This window comes from Cryptosporidium bovis (assembly GCF_009768925.1).
Source record: "Cryptosporidium bovis isolate 45015 chromosome Unknown contig_23, whole genome shotgun sequence".
Classification (NCBI taxonomy): Eukaryota; Apicomplexa; class Conoidasida; order Eucoccidiorida; family Cryptosporidiidae; genus Cryptosporidium; species Cryptosporidium bovis.
The window spans coordinates 18117-39090 of record NW_027125020.1 but is presented as its reverse complement, the minus strand read 5'-3'; the positions used below and the strand labels follow the sequence as shown (position 1 = coordinate 39090).

General features: G+C 27.4%; 10 protein-coding genes across 10 annotated transcripts; 6 read left to right on the top strand and 4 right to left on the bottom strand.

Annotated features, from left to right (window-relative positions):
• Positions 1 to 190: 190 nt before the first annotated feature.
• Positions 191 to 3319, top strand: FG379_001553 (uncharacterized protein; the record flags this gene model as incomplete). The annotated part of the gene is made up of 1 exon (XM_067327156.1): positions 191 to 3319. The coding sequence occupies one exon, from the start codon at positions 191 to 193 to the stop codon at positions 3317 to 3319; it is 3129 nt and encodes a 1042-aa protein (XP_067184074.1).
• A 61-nt stretch (positions 3320 to 3380) lies between these two features.
• FG379_001552 (uncharacterized protein) lies at positions 3381 to 4784 on the bottom strand (the record flags this gene model as incomplete). Its single annotated transcript, XM_067327155.1, has 1 exon — positions 3381 to 4784. The coding sequence occupies one exon, from the start codon at positions 4782 to 4784 to the stop codon at positions 3381 to 3383; it is 1404 nt and encodes a 467-aa protein (XP_067184073.1).
• A 521-nt stretch (positions 4785 to 5305) lies between these two features.
• FG379_001551 (uncharacterized protein) lies at positions 5306 to 5917 on the top strand (the record flags this gene model as incomplete). Its single annotated transcript, XM_067327154.1, has 1 exon — positions 5306 to 5917. The coding sequence occupies one exon, from the start codon at positions 5306 to 5308 to the stop codon at positions 5915 to 5917; it is 612 nt and encodes a 203-aa protein (XP_067184072.1).
• Positions 5918 to 6325: 408 nt separating this feature from the next.
• FG379_001550 (oocyst wall 9) lies at positions 6326 to 9724 on the top strand (the record flags this gene model as incomplete). Its single annotated transcript, XM_067327153.1, has 1 exon — positions 6326 to 9724. One exon carries the CDS (start codon positions 6326 to 6328, stop codon positions 9722 to 9724), a length of 3399 nt encoding a protein of 1132 aa, XP_067184071.1.
• A 525-nt stretch (positions 9725 to 10249) lies between these two features.
• Positions 10250 to 11581, top strand: FG379_001549 (oocyst wall 8; the record flags this gene model as incomplete). The annotated part of the gene is made up of 1 exon (XM_067327152.1): positions 10250 to 11581. One exon carries the CDS (start codon positions 10250 to 10252, stop codon positions 11579 to 11581), a length of 1332 nt encoding a protein of 443 aa, XP_067184070.1.
• Positions 11582 to 11772: 191 nt separating this feature from the next.
• FG379_001548 (putative PH-domain protein) lies at positions 11773 to 13803 on the bottom strand (the record flags this gene model as incomplete). The annotated part of the gene is made up of 1 exon (XM_067327151.1): positions 11773 to 13803. The coding sequence occupies one exon, from the start codon at positions 13801 to 13803 to the stop codon at positions 11773 to 11775; it is 2031 nt and encodes a 676-aa protein (XP_067184069.1).
• An 801-nt stretch (positions 13804 to 14604) lies between these two features.
• On the top strand, positions 14605 to 15426 carry FG379_001539 (uncharacterized protein; the record flags this gene model as incomplete). The annotated part of the gene is made up of 1 exon (XM_067327142.1): positions 14605 to 15426. One exon carries the CDS (start codon positions 14605 to 14607, stop codon positions 15424 to 15426), a length of 822 nt encoding a protein of 273 aa, XP_067184060.1.
• A 260-nt stretch (positions 15427 to 15686) lies between these two features.
• On the top strand, positions 15687 to 16643 carry FG379_001528 (uncharacterized protein; the record flags this gene model as incomplete). The annotated part of the gene is made up of 3 exons (XM_067327131.1): positions 15687 to 15717; positions 15854 to 16164; positions 16242 to 16643. The coding sequence occupies 3 exons, from the start codon at positions 15687 to 15689 to the stop codon at positions 16641 to 16643; spliced, it is 744 nt and encodes a 247-aa protein (XP_067184049.1).
• A 165-nt stretch (positions 16644 to 16808) lies between these two features.
• Positions 16809 to 18824, bottom strand: FG379_001517 (putative apicomplexan-specific; the record flags this gene model as incomplete). Its single annotated transcript, XM_067327120.1, has 1 exon — positions 16809 to 18824. The coding sequence occupies one exon, from the start codon at positions 18822 to 18824 to the stop codon at positions 16809 to 16811; it is 2016 nt and encodes a 671-aa protein (XP_067184038.1).
• Positions 18825 to 19511: 687 nt separating this feature from the next.
• Positions 19512 to 20453, bottom strand: FG379_001632 (synaptobrevin synaptobrevin; the record flags this gene model as incomplete). Its single annotated transcript, XM_067327235.1, has 1 exon — positions 19512 to 20453. The coding sequence occupies one exon, from the start codon at positions 20451 to 20453 to the stop codon at positions 19512 to 19514; it is 942 nt and encodes a 313-aa protein (XP_067184153.1).
• Positions 20454 to 20974: the final 521 nt, after the last annotated feature.

Here is a 20974-nt window from a genome sequence, read left to right as displayed (position 1 = left end):
ATAGTGAACAAGTATGTGAAAAAAAGAGGAGCAAAGAGAAAGAAGAAGATAGAATAATAATAATATTATAAGAATAAGTGTTTGTGTGGAAGACAGTATAAATAAATTGGCAAATAATATTGATATTGTTTAGCAATAATTATCATTGTTACTTTCTGAATAAATAGAATCATTTGAGTCATTAGTTAAGATGACAAATGTTTCATATGATTCATTTCCACCGGAGCTGGAACGTTCTTTTCTACATTTTTTAAGAACATTTAGAACTGAATATGGTGTTCTAAAGTATGTGAGGCAAGCAGAACAAGTCATGTCTTCGAGACTAACAAGAACAATATATATAGATGTTAATGATATAATAAACTATTGCGTAATGGATAATAGTGATAATAATAATGAGGATTCGAGAGTTTTATTAAATGGTCCATCCATATTAATGGGAATAACAGAACAATACGGTGAGTACAAGAATATAATAGATAATTTAATAAATACATTTTGCAAGAGTATATCAATAAACAGCAATAGAGTAGAAATGAACGGAAGATCAGATACGAACAATTTTAACTACACAGCATCATTTTACGGACTAAGATGGGTAGAAAGTTTAAGGACGCTAAGATGTGAAAAATTGGGTAAATTAACAAGTTTAAGAGGTACAATAACAAGAACATCAGATGTGCGTCCAGAATTACTTAGAGGTTGTTTTGAATGTGAGATATGTGGTTGCATTGTAGACAATGTTTTGCAACAATTTGTATACTCAATACCATCCGTTTGTCCAACGAAAGGGTGTGGCAACAGGTCAGCATGGCAGCTTAGATTAGAAAATTCTGATTTTGGTGATTGGCAAAAAATAAGAATACAAGAACATGCAAATGAAATACCACCAGGATCTATGCCTAGATCTATGAATGTTATATTACGCGGTGATTTTGTTGATAAATGTAAACCAGGAGATAAAGTGGTATTAACTGGTACATTAATAGTTGCTCCTGACGTTCCATCACTAATGAAACCAGGTGATATACCGTCAACAGTGGCAAAAGATCGCAACAGAAATCAGAATGATAACTATAATTCATCAGTAACCGGACTTAAGTCGTTAGGTGTGCGTGATTTAGCTTATAGATTGTGTTTTCTGGCTTGTCACATTGAGGTTGTGAATGCAGTAGCATCTGTTGAAGATGGCCGCATTATTGAGCAAAATATCAATAGTGATATAGGAATTGGAATTGAAATAGAGAAAGAAGGAAATAAGGAAATATACGATGACGAAAATAATAATGAAGACTCAGTACTAAGAAAAAAGAGCGGAAACAATATTGAAATAGATCCTATTAAAGATTTAAATATATCCGAGATAAGTTATAGAAAGTTTTTGGATATATCACAAAATCCAAATGGATTAAGCTACTTATCTAAATATATAGCACCCCATGTATATGGATATTCGGAGCTCAAAAAAGGAATATTGTTGCAATTAGTCGGTGGTGTAGAGAAAAAGACCAAAGACAATATTAAATTAAGAGGTGACATTAATTTATGTATTGTTGGTGATCCGTCAACAGCAAAAAGTCAAATACTAAGATTTGTTCATGAATTCTCAACTAGAACTGTTTACACATCCGGTAAAAGTTCAACTGCTGCTGGTTTAACAGCTTCTGTACACAGAGATCCAGACCAAGGGGATTTTGTCATCGAAGCAGGAGCCCTTATGTTGGCAGATAAGGGTATATGCTGTATAGACGAATTCGATAAGATGGATGATAAAGATGTAGTGGCTATACACGAGGCTATGGAGCAACAAACTATTTCAATTACAAAAGCAGGCGTATTAGCTACTTTGAATGCAAGGGCGTCAGTGCTAGCAGCATGCAGTCCAATAGGTGGTAGATACAATACCTCAAAAACATTATCCCAAAATGTTAGAATATCGGCCCCTATTCTTTCTCGTTTTGACTTATTTTTTGTAATGACTGACGATCCTGAAGATATTTATGACGAAATTCTCGCTTCTTTCATTGTAAATCTTCACTCAAAAGCCTCTGTTGAATCAAGGAAAAAAATAAATGATGATGATAAAATGAGCGATGGTAATAATGAGGGTGATATTAACAAAGTCAATATGGAACCACTAAATGATAAATTTAATAACTATTATAACAGTACTTACCATGGTTTAGATTCGAAACAGTTCCTATTGACTAAAAGTGAGGTATCAAAATATATTAATTTTGCCAAAACATTCAAACCATGTATCACTTCTGCAGCGAAAACTGTATTGGTGAGAACATATAAAGCTTTGAGAATAAGTGATTCGACTTCTGGTGCTAAAGCTATGAGAATTACAGTACGTCAACTAGAGAGTCTTATTAGACTTTCGGAGGCCGTAGCTAAACTTAGATTTTCATATATTGTTACTCCAGAACATGTTGAAGAAGCATGTTCTGTATTTAAGAGCTCTCTGAGTAAAATAAGACATAATGACATTGACTTAGGAGATGTTTATGAGGACAATGACGAAGAAGACGAATATGATGAATTGAAAGACACAGATAAAAAGAAAGCAGATAGTGATGATGATAATGATAATAATAATTATCATGATCAAGAAAATGATAGCAACTACAGAAAAGAAAGTAACAAAAAAACTAAATCGAAAAAACAAAGTGCAACGATAGGATATAATGAATACTTCCAAATAGCGAGAAGGTTCGTTACTAGAATTCAAGATTTAGAAAAAGAAAATGATGAAAACATTGAAACATCTATAACAGAATTAATAACATGGCATATAAGTGAATTTGATCATCCAGAGAGTGAAGAGGAATTAAATGAATTGGAAGACAAATATAACAGAGCAATAATGAGAATGATTCACAGAGATATGATACTTTATATTACTCATCAAGAGGAAATACCAAATGAAGATAACGATGTACTAGTGAATATATACGTAAAAGTCCATCCAAATTATAACGTCGATGAATCAATTAGTTTGCCTGTCTCTACATCAATGAGATCCAGTAATAAGCCACTAACTAGACATGCTGATTTTGGATACAGAACATTTATTAATAATAGAAAAAGAGACGATGATAAAAGTGATAGTGAAAGCGAAGAGGATAGTATTCTTAATCTAAAAGGTAAATTAGAACCCGAAGACTTTTTCCAGGATGTAGATGATAATGAAGGCCAGGACAATATTATCAATAACGCTAGAGATGGAAATCGTGGAAATGCTAATAACGGTAGTGTATCCAACATAGACGACTTAGACAGAGAATCGTCTCAAAACGGTTCTCAATTTGAATAAAAATGAAAAGAAAATTCATTATTTAAATGTTAATTTATTTAGAGTGACAATAACTGTTAGTCTAGTTTTCACACGACACCACCAACAGCCATTTTAAGTTAAATAACATCATTTTCATCGCTTTATTCCAGTTATGTTTATCGTTAAACAGTAGATTAATGCTTAAATTCTCTATTTTATTTTCCTTTTGATCGTATTTAAATGGAAGTTTATAACTACAATGACCATTATCATTATTACTATCACTACTATTGCTGTTGTGATTGTTATAATTGTTTTTAGAAACACTCGTTTTTTTTCGAATTATTTCATCAAATGTTGTGTTAATCAATCTGAATATACATGAGACAGCATTGTCGAAGCTAATGCATTCAGAATAATCAGAATTGCAAAGTTTACTTCCGTATAATGGCCATGTTTTTTTGGTTGTTGAATCATATATTGTCGAGTAACTTCCTCTTGGTTTGATACATGTATCTAAATCATACTTTTCTAAAATCATATTTAACAATAAAGATATTAATCCAAAACAGGCGTTTATTTCATTCCAATTTTCAAAATCATTCTTATTTATATACAACTTCAAGCCATTTATTCTACCTATACCATCAATGCTATCTATATAAAAACATGTATTTAATATATCCATTTTTTGTAATCTATCCAGATATTTTTTTAAATTATCAAAATGTACTTTTACTCCTTCTCTTACACTATTTACTCGTCTTAATTCCTGTATTAAATCCAATTCCATATTTTGGTATAATCTTAATTTTACTACGTCTTTCATATCTACATAGTCTTGAATCTCATTATCAATTTCACTGTCATTGTTTATAATTGTTTCAATATCAAAATCATCAATACTCATTTTATCATTTTCAATAATATTATCATTGCAATTAATGCTTTCATCGCTTACTATTTCTTTGATATCAATATTATTATCTGAAATGTAGTCTTTTATTACCATAGTTAAATCTATATCGTTATTATTATCTAACCAATATGTAAATGATAAATCACTGTTATTTTCATCACCTCTTTTTGCACAACTTTTCTTTAAATTTGAGTACTTTTTCAATTTCTTTTCATTCTTTTTAAATAATGTCTTAAATCCATATATCAAATATTCAATACACTCCAAACACAGTGAATCGTCAATATTGTCATGTGAATCCTTCAATTCATTGTTCTTTTCTATTGATACTTCAATATATTGCAGCAAAAAATCTTCAAAATAGTATTGATTACTCTTTTCTAAATTAATGTATTCTGAAAAACTTTTAATTATGTGTTCATATTCATCTTTGTCTTTATCTTTATTTTCGTAATCCAACTCAAACATATCCCCACATCTTGAACATATTCTTATATTATTCTTATTAGTTTCTTCCTTTACAACGTGCTCTAAATCATTTTCTGTTGGTACAGATTTTTTCCCTATTGATGGCAATAAAAACATTTTAAACACTATTTCTGTCTTCCTCTTTAATTAAAAAAATGTATTGTGACCACTAATCTTCAAAATAAATTGTAATATGCAACTTTTTGTTTATTTTAATTCAAACTTTTCACTAAGCAAATTATTTATTATTGTTAATATTAGGGCAGATATAATGTTAAAAACAAGATATATTACCATTTAATCAAAGTTTTAATATTTTTATCACCACACACATTAGTCTTACTTTATATTTATGTTTATTGTAGCTATTATTGCCATAAAACCGAACAGTATTTGTGTTTATTTTTCACAATAATTCTAACAAAAAAATGATCTTTTATAAACGTGTCGAATAAATGATTTTTAATATCAATTATAAACACAAGCCAAAAAATATATCTATATGAATCAAATAAAAAAGGAAACCATTTGTTTTATTTTTCATTCCTAATATTATGAATAGTTACTTATAAGGTATCGTGGCGCCATCTCTAAATATTTATTATATTAAGCATTTATTTAGGGAAAAAAAGAAATTAATGAAAGAAGAAAAGTTCAGTTTTTCAATAAATAGTCACAAGAAACAAAACAACATCAGACCATGCTTCTCTCAGCAAATTAGTGACAATAAAGAAGAGGTATCTTTAAGAAAAAATAGCGATAATGAGAAATACTATTTCAATCATTTAAATAGAAAGAATGAAAAAAAGAATAATTTATTAGTATTTAATGAATATGACGATGATAATAGAGATAAAGGTACAAAGGTAACCATGATAACATCTTTTTCAAACGCTGAGGAATTAATAAGAGCTGAAAGAAAAAGTAATACAAATGAAGATGATGAATATATAATTGAATGCAAAAATTCATTAAACAGTGAAAATAATAATAATAAAAAATCCAATATTGAGCTTTTATTTAAGAATAGAAAAAGACTAAACTCTCCAGAATTATTAGATAATAATAATAACGGCAGCAGTAATAAACATAATATTCCAATTGAAAAATTTGGACTTGCAATGCTAAAAGGAATGGGTTACAACCCTGAAATACACAATACTAAACCTAAAATATACAAGAAAAGAAATTACAACCAATCAGGTTTAGGAGCAAATATACAAATAAAAAAGCTCATTAAAAAAAGGTAACTATGAAAACATACATACGTGCATGCATGCATTCATGTTTGCATGTATGACCTATACAGGTCAAATATATATATTTATATGCAAAGGGATTAAATTTATATAAGTGGTAATTATAAAAGGAAAAAAATATAACAATAAAATATAATTTGATATATCTAATATAAAATATGTTTTAATTTATAGTTGACATTATTATTATTTGTTTTTATTATTTTTTATTTTGCATAAATATAAATTTCAAAATTACTCTTTTTATAGTAGTATATCATTGAAATGAAAAGATTAAATTCATTAATTGTAATTATTCTTAGCTTAATAAAGATTTGTATATAGAAAATCAAATTTTTTTGCATAAATAATATATACATTTATAAACTAGAATAATGAAATGAGTTTATGATAATTTAAATGTCAAGCCTAAATAAGTTAGAAACAAAAAACACTCTTGCTACAAGGTTGTTGAGTATAATAGTACTGCTAATAATTAGTATTAAGTGCGATGACAATTTAAGGAAATTATTAATCCCAGTTAGAGGAATGTCTTACTCAGATGGGACAATACAAACAGTCAAACCTATTCCAAGTTCTAGTGTTTATTCGCCGTCAAAGTTTTCATCTACGTTTACAACACCAAGATCTATTGATGAATTAATAATGCAACAGAATAAAATAAATGTAAATGTGAAATCATATTCAGAAAATATAAAATATGTAAATGAATCAAATTTTAATAATTCAAATAACTTATATTCTACAAATCCTGAAAATACGTTTGATATGAATCATTCACTAAGACTAATACTCGCAAATATAATAATAAAAAGCAATTCAATATTATATCCATTTGAAATTGAATATAAAAACAAAACTATGTGTTTATGTATACAAAACAACAGTTTTAAGAACAAAAATAGTATTAATGAAACTATAATTCCAGAATTGCCTCCAGACTGCGTTTGGTTAAACAACTCGAATAGAATGTATATGTTGGATGGTAAAGACTTAGAGTTCGATGGGAATAATCAAAATTTTACTATATATAACAACAATGGCAACACAACTTATCATAGTTACGATGGTGTGAATAATAGTGAAACCAAAAACTTTACTTTAAGTAACAGCCAAGAATTCATTGAATTTGAAGATGAGTTCAATAATTATGGGAATTTAGATAATGAATATATTTCAAGCCACAAATACGGTAACACGAGTGATATTAACTATACTGAAAGTAATGTCCATGATAGTGACCAAAACATTCTTAAAAAAACTGGTAGCAATGAGTTGAATTTAGGTAAACACCTAAATGATACAGATTTTGATGTAATTCAAAACAAAATAAAAGTGAACAATATATTGATTAAATCTCCGGACAATTTATTAAAATGTTACTATAAAATACCTGTAAATATGACTCCTTGGAGAACTAACAATGATATTAATTACAACTATAGTCGTGCAGACAATTTAAGTGGTAACTATAGTGTTATAAATAGTGAATACTGGTTAAACTATACATCATATGACTCAGATATCTGGAATTCAATAAATTTCCAAAAAAGAAATTTAAGTAATACTGAATATAATAATCTAAAATTTTCGATTGAAGGATTTTGGGATTTATTTAGACAAATACCTAACGAATTGTTATTACAATTAAATATTAAGAATGAAAATACTTATAATTTATGCTACAATAAAAATGATAAAAAAGAATTGTCACTTATTGATGATTATTTAAATGAAATTTCTTCAAATGGTACATATTATGATGCTAAAAGCAATCATACAAGTAATTTAAATATAACCACTCCAAAATTCTCTTTATTAAATGTAGTACCATATAATAGCACATACTGTAGCAGGCCAACAGGTGCTGAGCTGGATATAATTGGAATATGCCCCTCCGGTGGATTGAATTCTGTTTATGATAAAAAAGTCAAAAGTTGTGTATCTATTACATATGCCGATTCAACAGCCAGTTGTCCACAAAATTACATTCACTCAAAATTATGGGGTTCACATAGAGGTGGTGGTGGGTGTCATTCTAAACAAAGAAAGTATCTTTCACCAACATTAACATGCGATCCACCATTTATTTTCAATGAACCGAGAAGAACCTGTATAGTTGAAAAGTATTTTCCCGGATTTCCTGGTTGCATAGATGGTAGTGTTTACTATAATCTTCAAACATGTATAATGGCATACCAAGTTATGAAAGAATTTAATTGTCCAGATGGATATTACCCAACAATAGTAGATGAGTATGAGGAAGAGGAGGATGTGTCAAAATACCATGAAACACTTGAGACCAATTCAAATGAAAACACTGTTGAAAATGATAATCAGGAAAAGATTCAAGAAAACTATGAAAATATATATGAATATGGTATTAATATTTTAAAAAATGATGTTTCAGATGTAAATTATAGAATAAAAACATTAAATGAAGCAAAGATTAATTTTTATGATAATTATGATTACAAAAACATTAATAATATTAATAAACCACTTATAACTAAAATAGTAAGTGATAATGAACATGGAATACAAAGTAAATATATAACTAAAAAATTTGCAAGTAATAAAAGAATAAAATGCACACTCAAAATTAGAAAGGAGGTTAGATACAATGGATTTGGTTCACCTTATTGTGAGAATAGTAGTTATATACTTAAGTATAAATATAATAATTCGTGGATGTTTGAAAACGGGCCCAAACCATATTGTGAATTTGAAGATACTAAATACGTTGACTATAAATGTCCAAAAGGAACTGTTTCCTACGATACATATATTTCAAGTGGCAATGATCCACCACTGGTAATAAGGGACGAATTTGCTGACCCGTTAGACACATGTGTTGAGGTAAAAATAGTTCCTATTCAACCTAAATGCAATAATAAAGATGAAATACCATTTATATATTTAAGGGAGCCAATTAACAATTATGAAAGGAAGGGAATACATATTACTTCTAAAGAAGATATTGCTAATTTGGACAAAAATTTACTATTTAATCCATCAGATGTAATCGATAATTCTATTCCAGATATTTTTAACAATGAAAAAAACTATGATAATAATATTAATGATAACAATAACATTAGAAATCATAGTGGTAATGGCAAAAATCCTGTATTAGAATTTATAGAGTTGAATAGTAATGAAAACAGTAACAGTGAAAATATAAATAGAAGACTAATTGATGATAATTATTTAAGTCACAAATTTGACGTTAATAACAAATTAAAACTTCAATTAAAAAAGAAACCGATAAAATTGTACGATGCTATTGTTGGTAATACTGATTATATTATTAAAATTATTTGTTCAAATATTATTGAAGCAAAACCATATTTGTCTTGTCCCGAAAATTCGGTCCTTGTTAATTCAAATATGTGTAGGCTTAAAGGATATACAGATTTCAATATAATGTGTCCTGATGGATATAAGCTTGATGAAGAAGCATTGATATTAATGCCACAAGAATATTATCATAAATATCCACCACGTTGTGTTTCAAAACAAAAAGTTTTTACTCATTACTATTGCCCTCCCATTTTCCCAGAGAACGTATACAGACCATTTATTATTAATAGTACATTTTTGAACGACACTAATCATTTCAAACTTAATAACATTACTAACATAAGAGTTTTATCAGAAAAATCACTTGGAAGAACTGTAGTTCCATCTTATTTTCAAAAAATGTGCCATGAGGTTGATTTAATTAAACCTTTTTGGAAAATGCCTAATTTACTTAGAATACTATTATTAAATTTCAATAGAGAAATTAGTGATTAGCAAATATATACTTAAAAACATTAAACATTTAAAATTGGTTAGTAACTTATTTTTATCATTAATACATTCCATACATTGAGTACTTGATTAGTATTCCTTTACGTGTTCATTGTTAATATTTTTGTTGACATTTACTATAATCATAACGGTATTTATTTTTTCTTAAAAAACTATTACGTAATTACCACATTAACATTTCAAGAAAATATTTATTTATTATCTACATATTTTTGATTATTTATCTAGTGACTAATAATTGCGGAATTTTTTGTTTCGTAACAAAAATATTAGTAATGCATGCATGCAACTATGTGGAAAAAATGATGTAAATTTAACTTGCACAAACAACAACAAAACATTCAGATAATTCATTTAACGAAGTTTTATTTTTTTGTTTTTGTAAAATAAGAATTAGTTATATACTATTTCAAAATATATTTATATAATTAAGTACCAAATTAAATAAGGTAACGAGTAACGTAATATAATATTTGACCTAATTAAAGTAAAATAATAATATTAAAGATGCTTACATATAAGAAAATAAGTAAATTACTAATGGTGAGTATGCTACCAATTAGCTGCTTAGCCGGAGATCACCACCACCACCACAACACAGTTGCAATAGTTAATGTTCCATCTATGATATGCCCATCAGGGTACACACTAAATACGAGCAAACAATGTGTGGGGAAAGAGGAAATAGCACCAGAAAGAACATGTCCAAATGGTGGTATATTAACTGATGAATTTAATTGTATGAAGACAGCAAGTCCAATAATGAAATGTCCGTTTCAATATATACTAGTAGGTGAGAATATGTGTCAAAGGAACATTGAGGTCGAGCCAATAGCAATTTGTCCAGATGGTTACACAATAACCGACGGCCAGATGTGTACAGGTTCAAAAACAGTACCACCAATTAAAAAATGTCTTGAAGGTATATTAAATGAATTGCAAACTGAGTGTATATTGCAAAAATCAGTAACACCAATAGGTGAATGCCCATCTTCAGAATATACATTAATTAGTAATGAAAGATGTGCAAGGGAGATATTATATGACTGCACACCAGCAACAATGGCGTATACAACAGGCCACCATAGCCATCATGGTCATGGTGGGCATGGTCATCATAATAATTATGTTATACCACAAAAAGTTGTATCACGTACATGTTCAAAAACAGAAACGATACCAGCAAAATTAATATGTCCAGAAGGATCAGTTAAAAACCCAACGGGTTTTGGATGTTTATACACAACAATAAGTGAACCAACAATAACATGTTCAAATGGATCAATGGTTGGAAAAGGTGAATGTATTGAAGTTGTGACAGTCCCAGCAGAATTACAGTGCCCAAAAACGGAAATTAAACAAGTAAATGAATTTTATGATGGAAAGTTATATTCGCTTAAAAATACATCGAATAATATGACATTAAAAGGTATTGGTTATGGAAGTCAATATGTTTATAATCAAAATGATGCAAATTACAATCAACCCAAAGCAATAATAACAAGAAGATTGGGTAAAAGAGGTGGTGGATCACATCATCACCACTATGGATATTATCCTATTCAAAGAACATATGTTGAACCTATTATAACACAAGAAATACCAAAAAAAAAATGCTATGAAACTGAAACTGTACCTGGTGAACTTGCATGCCCAGTTGGTTATTTTGAAAAAGCAGAAAAAGGAATGTGTAAATCAATTGTACCATCATCATTAACATGCCCACCTGATTCTGTCTTAGGCTCTAATGGTTACTGTGTGAGAACTGTTATTTCCCAGCCAACTGTTATTTCACAACAACAAGAAGTAATACAAACACATGGCCATCATCACCATTAAATGTTTCAATTTTGTTTTTTTAACTACTTTATTGTGAATAGTTGAATAATAAATTCAAAGTACTATTTTCTCAAAAGTGAATGAATTCAAATAAAAATTTGTTCAGATTAAAACAAAAAAATAAGAGTTAAATACACAAATTTTGTTGGTAGTAATTTGTTGTAATAAATTGGTTGTATATATCTTTATTACTATATCAATGCATTATAAATAATACCGGATTTATCACGAATATTATTGAGAATTGACTTGATATTATCAGTCAAATTAGAACATTCATTTTCACTAGAACATCTAATAATCACTTTTTTAGTAAATAATTTTTGTTTGAACCCAAGGCAAAAGCATCTTTTACCCCTCTTGCCACTCTCATTTATTTTAACATAATTTGGAGATATACATACTGAAAAAATAGGTTTTTCATCATATTTAAGTAGCTCTTCCATCTCAATGTCATCTCTTGAGTCAAGGAGGTAAAGAAATTTATCTTTTGTAAGTATAAGGTAAGCAGACTGCCATTGCCCAAAAATAAATCTTTTTCTAAATAGTTCGACGTGTCCATGATGAATAACAAGAGATGACTTAGGTATATCTGGATAATTTAGCAAAGAAGATGTACTTTTAATTAGATACGAGTTATTTAACGTCATATAATTCTTCGAATACTTTGAATTGAATTCATTAATAGGAATAGGTGGTGGTCTAAGTCCAGGAACAGTTGTAGTTATATCAAAGTTACTATTATCGTTGCTATTGTTTTGATTTTCATCTTTTGTATCATTTCCATCTATAAATCTACAAATATTATCACCAGTTTTTCTGAGAAGCTCATAAAATTCATTCTGTTTTAACAAATAATAATTAATTGTAAGTTGGATGGATGAGGATCTCCAATTTTCAAGCTCAATTAAATTTTCAATAGTCAAAATAAATGTATTAAGATATTTCTTTTGAGCATCTATAAATTTAGCAACATTATGTCTGTATAGTTGATCACAATACCAACTATCATAATACTTATTCTTGACTGAATAATTAACATCAATATCTAATCTTTGTGAGTTCTTGAACGCTTGATCATACTTATTCCATGATTGCTTCGCGTTCATACTAGCATTATAGAACTCTTTCCTTGCATTTTTAAGATCCTTAATGTAGCTTTGAGCATTTTTAAAATATCTTTTTGATATCCAAGATAAATGACCATTAACTACATCAGTTTCAATACTTTGTGTTAGTTTTTTTAGAGAGTAAGACTCTTGTCTGAAGTAGTCATTCAATAAATTTGGCCAATTTTTTTGCATTGAAGATGACTTAAATATGTATTTACAAATGTTTTCTCTATTAACATTTACAATATTATTATTACTACTCATTATTGCCTTATTGTTATCATTGGTGTTATTACCGTTGTGACTAATAACATTATTGCTTCCATTCGAAATGTTAATTAACGTACTTGGAAAGCTCCTATTACTATTATGTTCTACATCAGTAGACAATGTATTATTCGAAATGTTAAATGAACCACCTAAAGTAGTAGAAACATCAACGGCACTGTGGCTGTTGTCACTATTTGTGTAAGTTCCAGTATTTCTAATTTCAAGAGAGTTGTTCATACCAAATTTAGAAATGTGTGTTGGTCTCATGGGTATTGAAAATATATTTTTTACACTCGTATTTATATTCATATCTATGCCTCTAGTATATTGATTCCATAATTTTGTTCTTTGCTGAAGTATAAGTGACAATTCCTTGGATAATTTCATAACTTCTGTTACTGAATAAGTTAATTCCTCGAATACAGGGTTTAAAATATACACAAAATTCATATAATTTTCCACTCTATTTAATTCCCAATTCTTTATTTGAAGAAAGTCGTTATTTTTTTGTTCATCTTTTATTACGTTATTCCTACCAACTATAAACTTTGATTTGCCTACAACTTTATTTGTGCTATCTATATTCACATTTTTTTCTAAATATTTTATTTTATTATCTCCTACTTCATCTGAATATATTGCACCTTCATTTTCCTCTTTATCATCCTTTATGTTTCGAGAGATAACTATCAATTTATTATCATCAGAGTAATTTGAATAACTAGTTTCTATAATTTCCAAATCTTCTGCTACTGTTAAATTATCTTTATTCTTCAATACGTATACATCACTTTCTATATTGCAATCTATATCATAATTTCTGTTTATATTATCTATCATTATTAATCTACAAATATAGTTAGTTAATTAAATGCCTCAATAAATGCACTCAATTTTTTTACTATAAGTAAATGAAGATATAATTAGATTTGATATTTTTCTGTCTCGTTGATTATTCAAATATTGACACTTTTTTTTCTTATTAACTTTATTTATTATTAGTTTTGAATTTTGTTGTTTGTATCCAGTATTATCTACTATTGTACGAGTATTACTACCGAATTATTATTTTGATATTTTAAATTATTATCAATAATTTGTATGCATTATTATTGTGTGGGGAGCACTAAAATAAATGCATATTGTCAAAGCTCTAAAACAAAGAAAAAAATGGTAAGAATATGTTACTTTTTTTAATAAAAAATCAAATACATACATAAACAGTGAATCTATCAACTCTTGTCTGTGAGTGTCAGATTATATGATGATTTTTAACCTTAATATATAGTGTTATTTCAAATAGGAAATTGGCGCTAAATATATTTTTAAGCTAGTGAAATAAACTAGTTAAAGAAACCGATACTTAAAGTAAAAATTAAATTAGTATTAAGTTAACATATTATTCTAGGCATATCTGCATAGGGTTTGTTTAATATGAGCACAATTGATTCATTTAGTATTTATTTGAAAATAATTGAGAGTAAGTTACGCAATTTAGATAAATATTTATTGTAATGTTAACTGATAATATTAAATTGCAATTAATGTTTTTGTTATTGAATGTATAAATTGTGATAATTCGCCAACTATTTTTATTACATAGGGACATTAGAGAAATCAAAAGGACTCCAGTCCCCAGAAATGCTTGAGCAGTTAAAACAAAGATGGATATCTAAACTAAATGACTTATGTTTGGGTATTACAAATATTGAAAGCAATCGTGGGAACGGCAATAATAGTTCTTTGATTATAAAAGGAGAGGATGAAGGTTGGATCCCACTAAATAATGAAATCTTTTCACCAGTATTAGATGGAGTTAAACCTATCAAATTAAATTGCAATAGTAAAGACAATAAACAAAAGGTTAATGAGAGCGTTACTAGTTTAGATATTCGAAATAATTTAGTACCAATAATATCTTCAAAGGAGATGAGAAATCTAAATGAATTAGAAACTGAATATGAATACTGCCAGAAGGAAATGAAGAAAAAGAGACTAGATACTGAACAAACAATAGAACTAAATGATAGCAATGCTGAATTCGATAAAATTACATCACTAGAAGGTAGTGTAGAAAATGGAAATAACAATAATAATGATTCAGGTAAAGAAGATGAAGATGATGATTTTGGAGATGCATCTTGGGATATAGTTGCACCGAATAGTGAGAAAGATGTAAATAATTTAGACGATGACAATAATTTTGACGCAGATAATAGTGAAAAAGATCAATTAGAGGTTATTTCTGATCAAGGTTCGGATTTGGAGGATGTATCTGAATTAGAAGATGATGAACCTGAGTGCAACGATGTAATAATTGGACACTTTGAGAGAATAATAAGGCCTTATTCAAGAAAACAAAATCAGAAAGGTAAATGGAGGGTTAGATTAAGAAATGGAATAGCTCAAATAGCAAATCAAGAAATACCGTTTGATACATTAATTGGAGAATTTGAATTTTAAAATTAAATAAAATACCATATATTACTCTAATTTAATGCTACTATGTGTTTTTTAGACAGATTAGTTATTATTAACAATTAAATTCTCTTTATTTTATTCTTCGTTACATTTAATTATTTATCTAAAAGTGTGAATTTAATCACTCGAAAAAAAAATCAATATCCAAATGATTAAAAATAAAATACTTAAATTAGGATAAATTCTGTTACTCAGATTATAAATAGTATAATATTAATAATAAAGTATAACATCATTAGAATATGCCTTTAATATATAGTTTGGTTTCAAAAAGTAAGTAATGTTCAATATTGGAAGCGAAATGATGATTAATTAATTTGTTTACCTACCTACTTTTATCCAATGAATAAATCTTTATTTTGAAATTATTCTAAACACTTTTTTAATGATAAATTTTATTTAAAAAAAGATGAAGTAGTATTAGCAGAGTACACCGAAAATATAGGTAACTTTCCTTCAATATCCAGATTTTTACTTAAAAAAATAGATAAAAAACTGAGTAAACAATCATATACATATGATGATTACTGCTTTCATTTTTTGTTATGTAATAATGATATTGTATATATGGTGATGTCAGATAGATCTTTTGGATTAAAAGTACCATATGAGTATCTGACAGACATTAAAAATAAGACTATACAATATGTGGAAAAATTGTCTTCTCCACTAACACTTATTTTAAATGGTATTATTTCTCCGATGATTAAGGATAAAATGGTAAGTGAAACACTTTCATCAAACTGTTATTAACTTTATTTTACTATGAATAATGATGTTGCTCCTTTAATATATAGAACTATTGGAATGTTCCAGAGCATAGAGAATACAACAAATTAGCAAATCAATTGTCTACAATAAAAAATGTGTTAATTGAGAATATAGATATACTTTTAGAAAGGGGTGAAAAACTAGATCTTCTTGTATCTCAGACAAAGAACCTAACCATAGAATCGAACAATTTTCGAAGGCAGTCGCAAAGATTTCACCAAAGTAATTTATGGTTTCCAAAAAAGAAGATACTCATAATACTCACATTATTGTTCGGAATATACTTGATCTTGTCCTTTAACTGTAATGGGTTTTTGCTATATAGTTGTTTATTTAAAGACAACAAAACAAAGTCTGATGAAGTCAACAATATAAATGGAGAATTGATATTGCAAGAAGCAAGTACGATTCAATCAAGTAATGAATAAAAAAACAAAATCAGGATGTTTAATATTTACGTACACCATTTTCATCTACTACACTACTGATACTAGTAACTCATTTAAACAAATAGTTTAGTATTATATTAAATTCTATATAACTATCACAAATTGAATATATTCTTCAATTCGTAATTCAATATTTCTTCATATTCATTTGTATATTTTTTTAATAGGTGAAGTTGGTTTCCTTTTATTATCAATACCAAAATTACTGTTAATACTGCTACTATTATTAGTATATCCGAATATTCTTTTAAATTTTTTACTTGAAAGTAAAGTCCTACATTCATTCATATTTAACGAGATATTAACCTCTGATATTCGTCCAAAGGTATTTTTGTCGTCTATTAACATTTCAAGTTTACTTAATACGCTCTCTGGCTTATTTGCTAAACAATATGGTGGGTCTATAATTGGAACATGTGTGCCATAAATTCTTGAAAAAGAACACAACTTCAGTAATTTTTTGTATTTTTGATTATTACATCTTTTCTCATAATAAGATTTTGATTTTGGGAATGAAATATTAAGCACAACTTCACCTGTTAATTTATCAATTATAGATATACCTATATCATATAAACAATTTACTTTTATCAAGGACGAATTATTATTTCTAAATGAAAACCTTATATCTCTAAATCCATCATTATTTTTTTCAATATAAATATTATCACTGTTTAATGCGTTTGTGTTATGACTTAAATAAACATTGGTATTAATATTAACATTATCACTGCAATTTACATCATATACCTTGTTGCAAGTATTCAGTATTTCACCATATATATATAATGGAACACCACTTATGTTATCTTTTAACTGAAGTTCAATATTTAAATTCGGTGGTGACGAAAATATTAATCTTGAATTATTAAATGACGAATAATGTGGTAAGACTGTTTTCTTCAATAAAAATGATGACTCTAAGTTAGAAATCACACTAGTATTCATATTAGTGTCATGATTATTGTATACCGCTATATTTAGGTCATTATCCTCGTCACCACTATTATTTACTGTATCCTGAGTTGATTTAATTTCATCATCTATACTTAATTCATAACTCTCTTCTTTTAGGTCTTTGTGATTAGAATCATCCCTTCTATCTATTTCTGTCTTAGAATATATATTTTGTATGATATTACTCAATATCAGATTTGTTTGTACAGTTATATCAATTTTTATTTTACTCTGAATTTCATCTATTTTCATATCTAATCCTGCAAAACCACTTATATTTGATAAAAAATAGTTTATTCCCCCCAAATTACTTTGTTTAGATGTATAATACAACAGACTTAAAAAAGAAGTCTGTGAATTATATAATGAAAGAGATAATGATTGTGACAAAGATGGAATATTTTCATTCTCAAAAGATGAAACTGATGAACCTTGTGGTGAAGAATTATTTACGAACAATTCTTCATTACTATTCATTCTATGAAATGGATTTTTGTGATGGTATAGTAATATATAATCATTTTCACCAACTATTCCCCAAACCGCTATATACTCAATCAACATTTTACCTATATTCCAATATGGAATATCATCCAATTTACATTCTGATGTTAATACTATGTTTTGTGAAGTTATAGATGTTATTTTCATCTCCAGCAAATAACCTTTTCCTAAACCACCTAAATCTAGTTCTATTTTTTCAATGTAATTCTTAATAGTTATATTGTTTTCCTTATTTATGTAATAATTGTTATTTCTTACAATTAAATTACTAAATTTAGTATTCCCCAGTATAGCTAATGACTGATTACCGTCAATTTCGTCATATGTTGGCCTATTTTGCAGTGAAAATAGTGTATTTACATCATTATCAACAAATTTTAAGTTATTTAATATACCAAGCAACATTTTATTTACCTTTTTTTGGTTTGCCAAAAACACCCTTAAATCGGAATTTATCAAATATTCATAGTAGCTAAACCACGAATAGTTATATCTATATATCACCTTCAACAAGTCATACCTTAATCCAAAAATATTTATTGATGCTTTTTCCCAATATTTTTGAAATGAATGTCCTAAAAAAAATCTCCACACATCATTTATTAACGCTAATTCATAAACATCATCTATGTCTAAATACTCAACCAAATTATAGTATAACCCCCCATATATTATTATATCAGAAAAGTTAATTTTCATCTTCTTGTTCACCTATTTAATTCTTACACCTCAAATCCTACCTTTCGCCTTCTATCGCTTATACCAACATAAAAAAATAAACATACACATAAAATATAAGGTGGGAAAACTAATTTTAAAACAAAATATTAGCATACAACACCTTTAAATTCTTTATTTGCTTATCACACCTTATTATTTGGAAAAATTTGAATTTTCAGATGCATATTAGTCCGGGCTTGCCTTCGCTTGTTCGGCGCCGGCGCCATTGTCTGTTTTTATGTTGTACATATGAAAGAATAAATGTTAAATTTGTACAAGTATTTTAATTAAACCGAGTTTTTTTTAAAATAGTTTAAAAAGGTACATCAAGTTATATTTATTCCATATTTTTGTCTTTATTACTTCTAATTAGGGTGATCTTTATTGGTGCCACCTTTGAACAGCATAAGTATCGATGAGTTAAATGTAAGGTGCAAAGCAATAATGAAAGCAGAGTATTATATTTGAATACATGATGTATTTAATTCAAACAAGAACATAAAATCGGTTTAGACTTTAAGTCAAACAGGAATAACAATAATGTTAGTACAAATTACAATTATGTTGCAAGTCATAAATAATGAATAGATTATATCTATATATATCTATATATCTATATATATATAGACATATTTTATACATTTATTATCTATTGTATTTTCTTTTCTAAATCTTAGGTAAATCATTATTTAACGATAAAATTGGCAAGGAAGAGTTGGAAACAGGATTTAATTGATTCTGTTGTCTTTGTTGAAAATGCGTTGAGTCATTAATAGGTAAATTGGGTTGTATAACTTGTTTTTGAAAATTGTGTTGATTACTATTTGAAACATTAGGATGATTATATTCCTTAATTGTTTCATGTTCTGCTTTTAAATTATTATTACTGGAGGAGGGATATGAGGATGATGAAAAAGATGAAGGAAAGGGATCAATATAGTATTTCGGTGCAAAATTTGGCACCTTAGTTTGGTGCATATTATTGTTGTTAATATTGTCTGTATAACTATTATTATAACTATTTATATGTTCAAACTGTTTAGATTTATAAGTATTTAATGTAATGCTGTTATTATTTATATATTGTTTATTATTAATATAGTTGACATTACCATTATTACTATTGCTATTGTTCACTACATCAATAGGGTATTTCCAGTTAAGTTCTAATGCTTGTTTTTGCGAAAGTTCTCTTTTATTTTTTTCTAGTTCCAATGCAAAAGAAGAATAAAGTAAACGAACAAATCCATATTTAGACGCGTTAAATATAAGTGAAGAGTTACTTAAGCCTATTTCCATTATAGAATCTTGTACTTTTTTAATTCTTTTTTTTCTTTCTTGGATTTTTGCTTCATCTTCATTTATTAAATTAAATTTTATTTCGTCAGTGTAAAACGTATGATATGGAAGAAGCCTTGCTATTGCTTCGCTTAAACTCTCAAAGTGACGTTCAAATTCAGTTGAATCTGATATTACTAACTTTCTATCTAAAAAATCAGCATCTCTTGTTCTTTTTCTAGCTTTTGCTAGATCTTTCTCAAAATCTACCAATTCCTTAAATATTTTAAAATTAACATCATCTTCATTATTTTGTTGTATTTTTGACATCAAATTATGGCGTTATTATTATTATTATATACCTTATTAATTTTATTTTCTGAATTTATTTAAAGGTAAACAAAAATGTTATTTACAATAAAAATGAGTGTTTCTATTATTATTCCAAGAGTTCTATCTACTATTTAGTTAATGTTATGTATATTTACGTTGTTGTTACAATAAATATTACGGTATTTATTTATACAAATATTTTTTCAAAATATGTCCACTACTTTTTTTTGTTGAAACGAAAGTATTCAATTTACTTTGAAAAATAAACAATACATTAACTTTATTTCGGTACCTTTTTTTGGCGCTCATCTTATTTTATAATTTAATAAAAGATCAAATATAAAAATAATTCGTTATAAGCTATAAAGTGAAGGTATATAGTATTGATACTGTTATTATTCAAACTAATTTCAATTTAGTTTGTTTAATTTGTGCTATCCTCGAACAAAATTTTAGTTATACTATGAAATGTATAGTTGCAAATAACTTAATGAAAAAAATATTATGGTTTAAATACT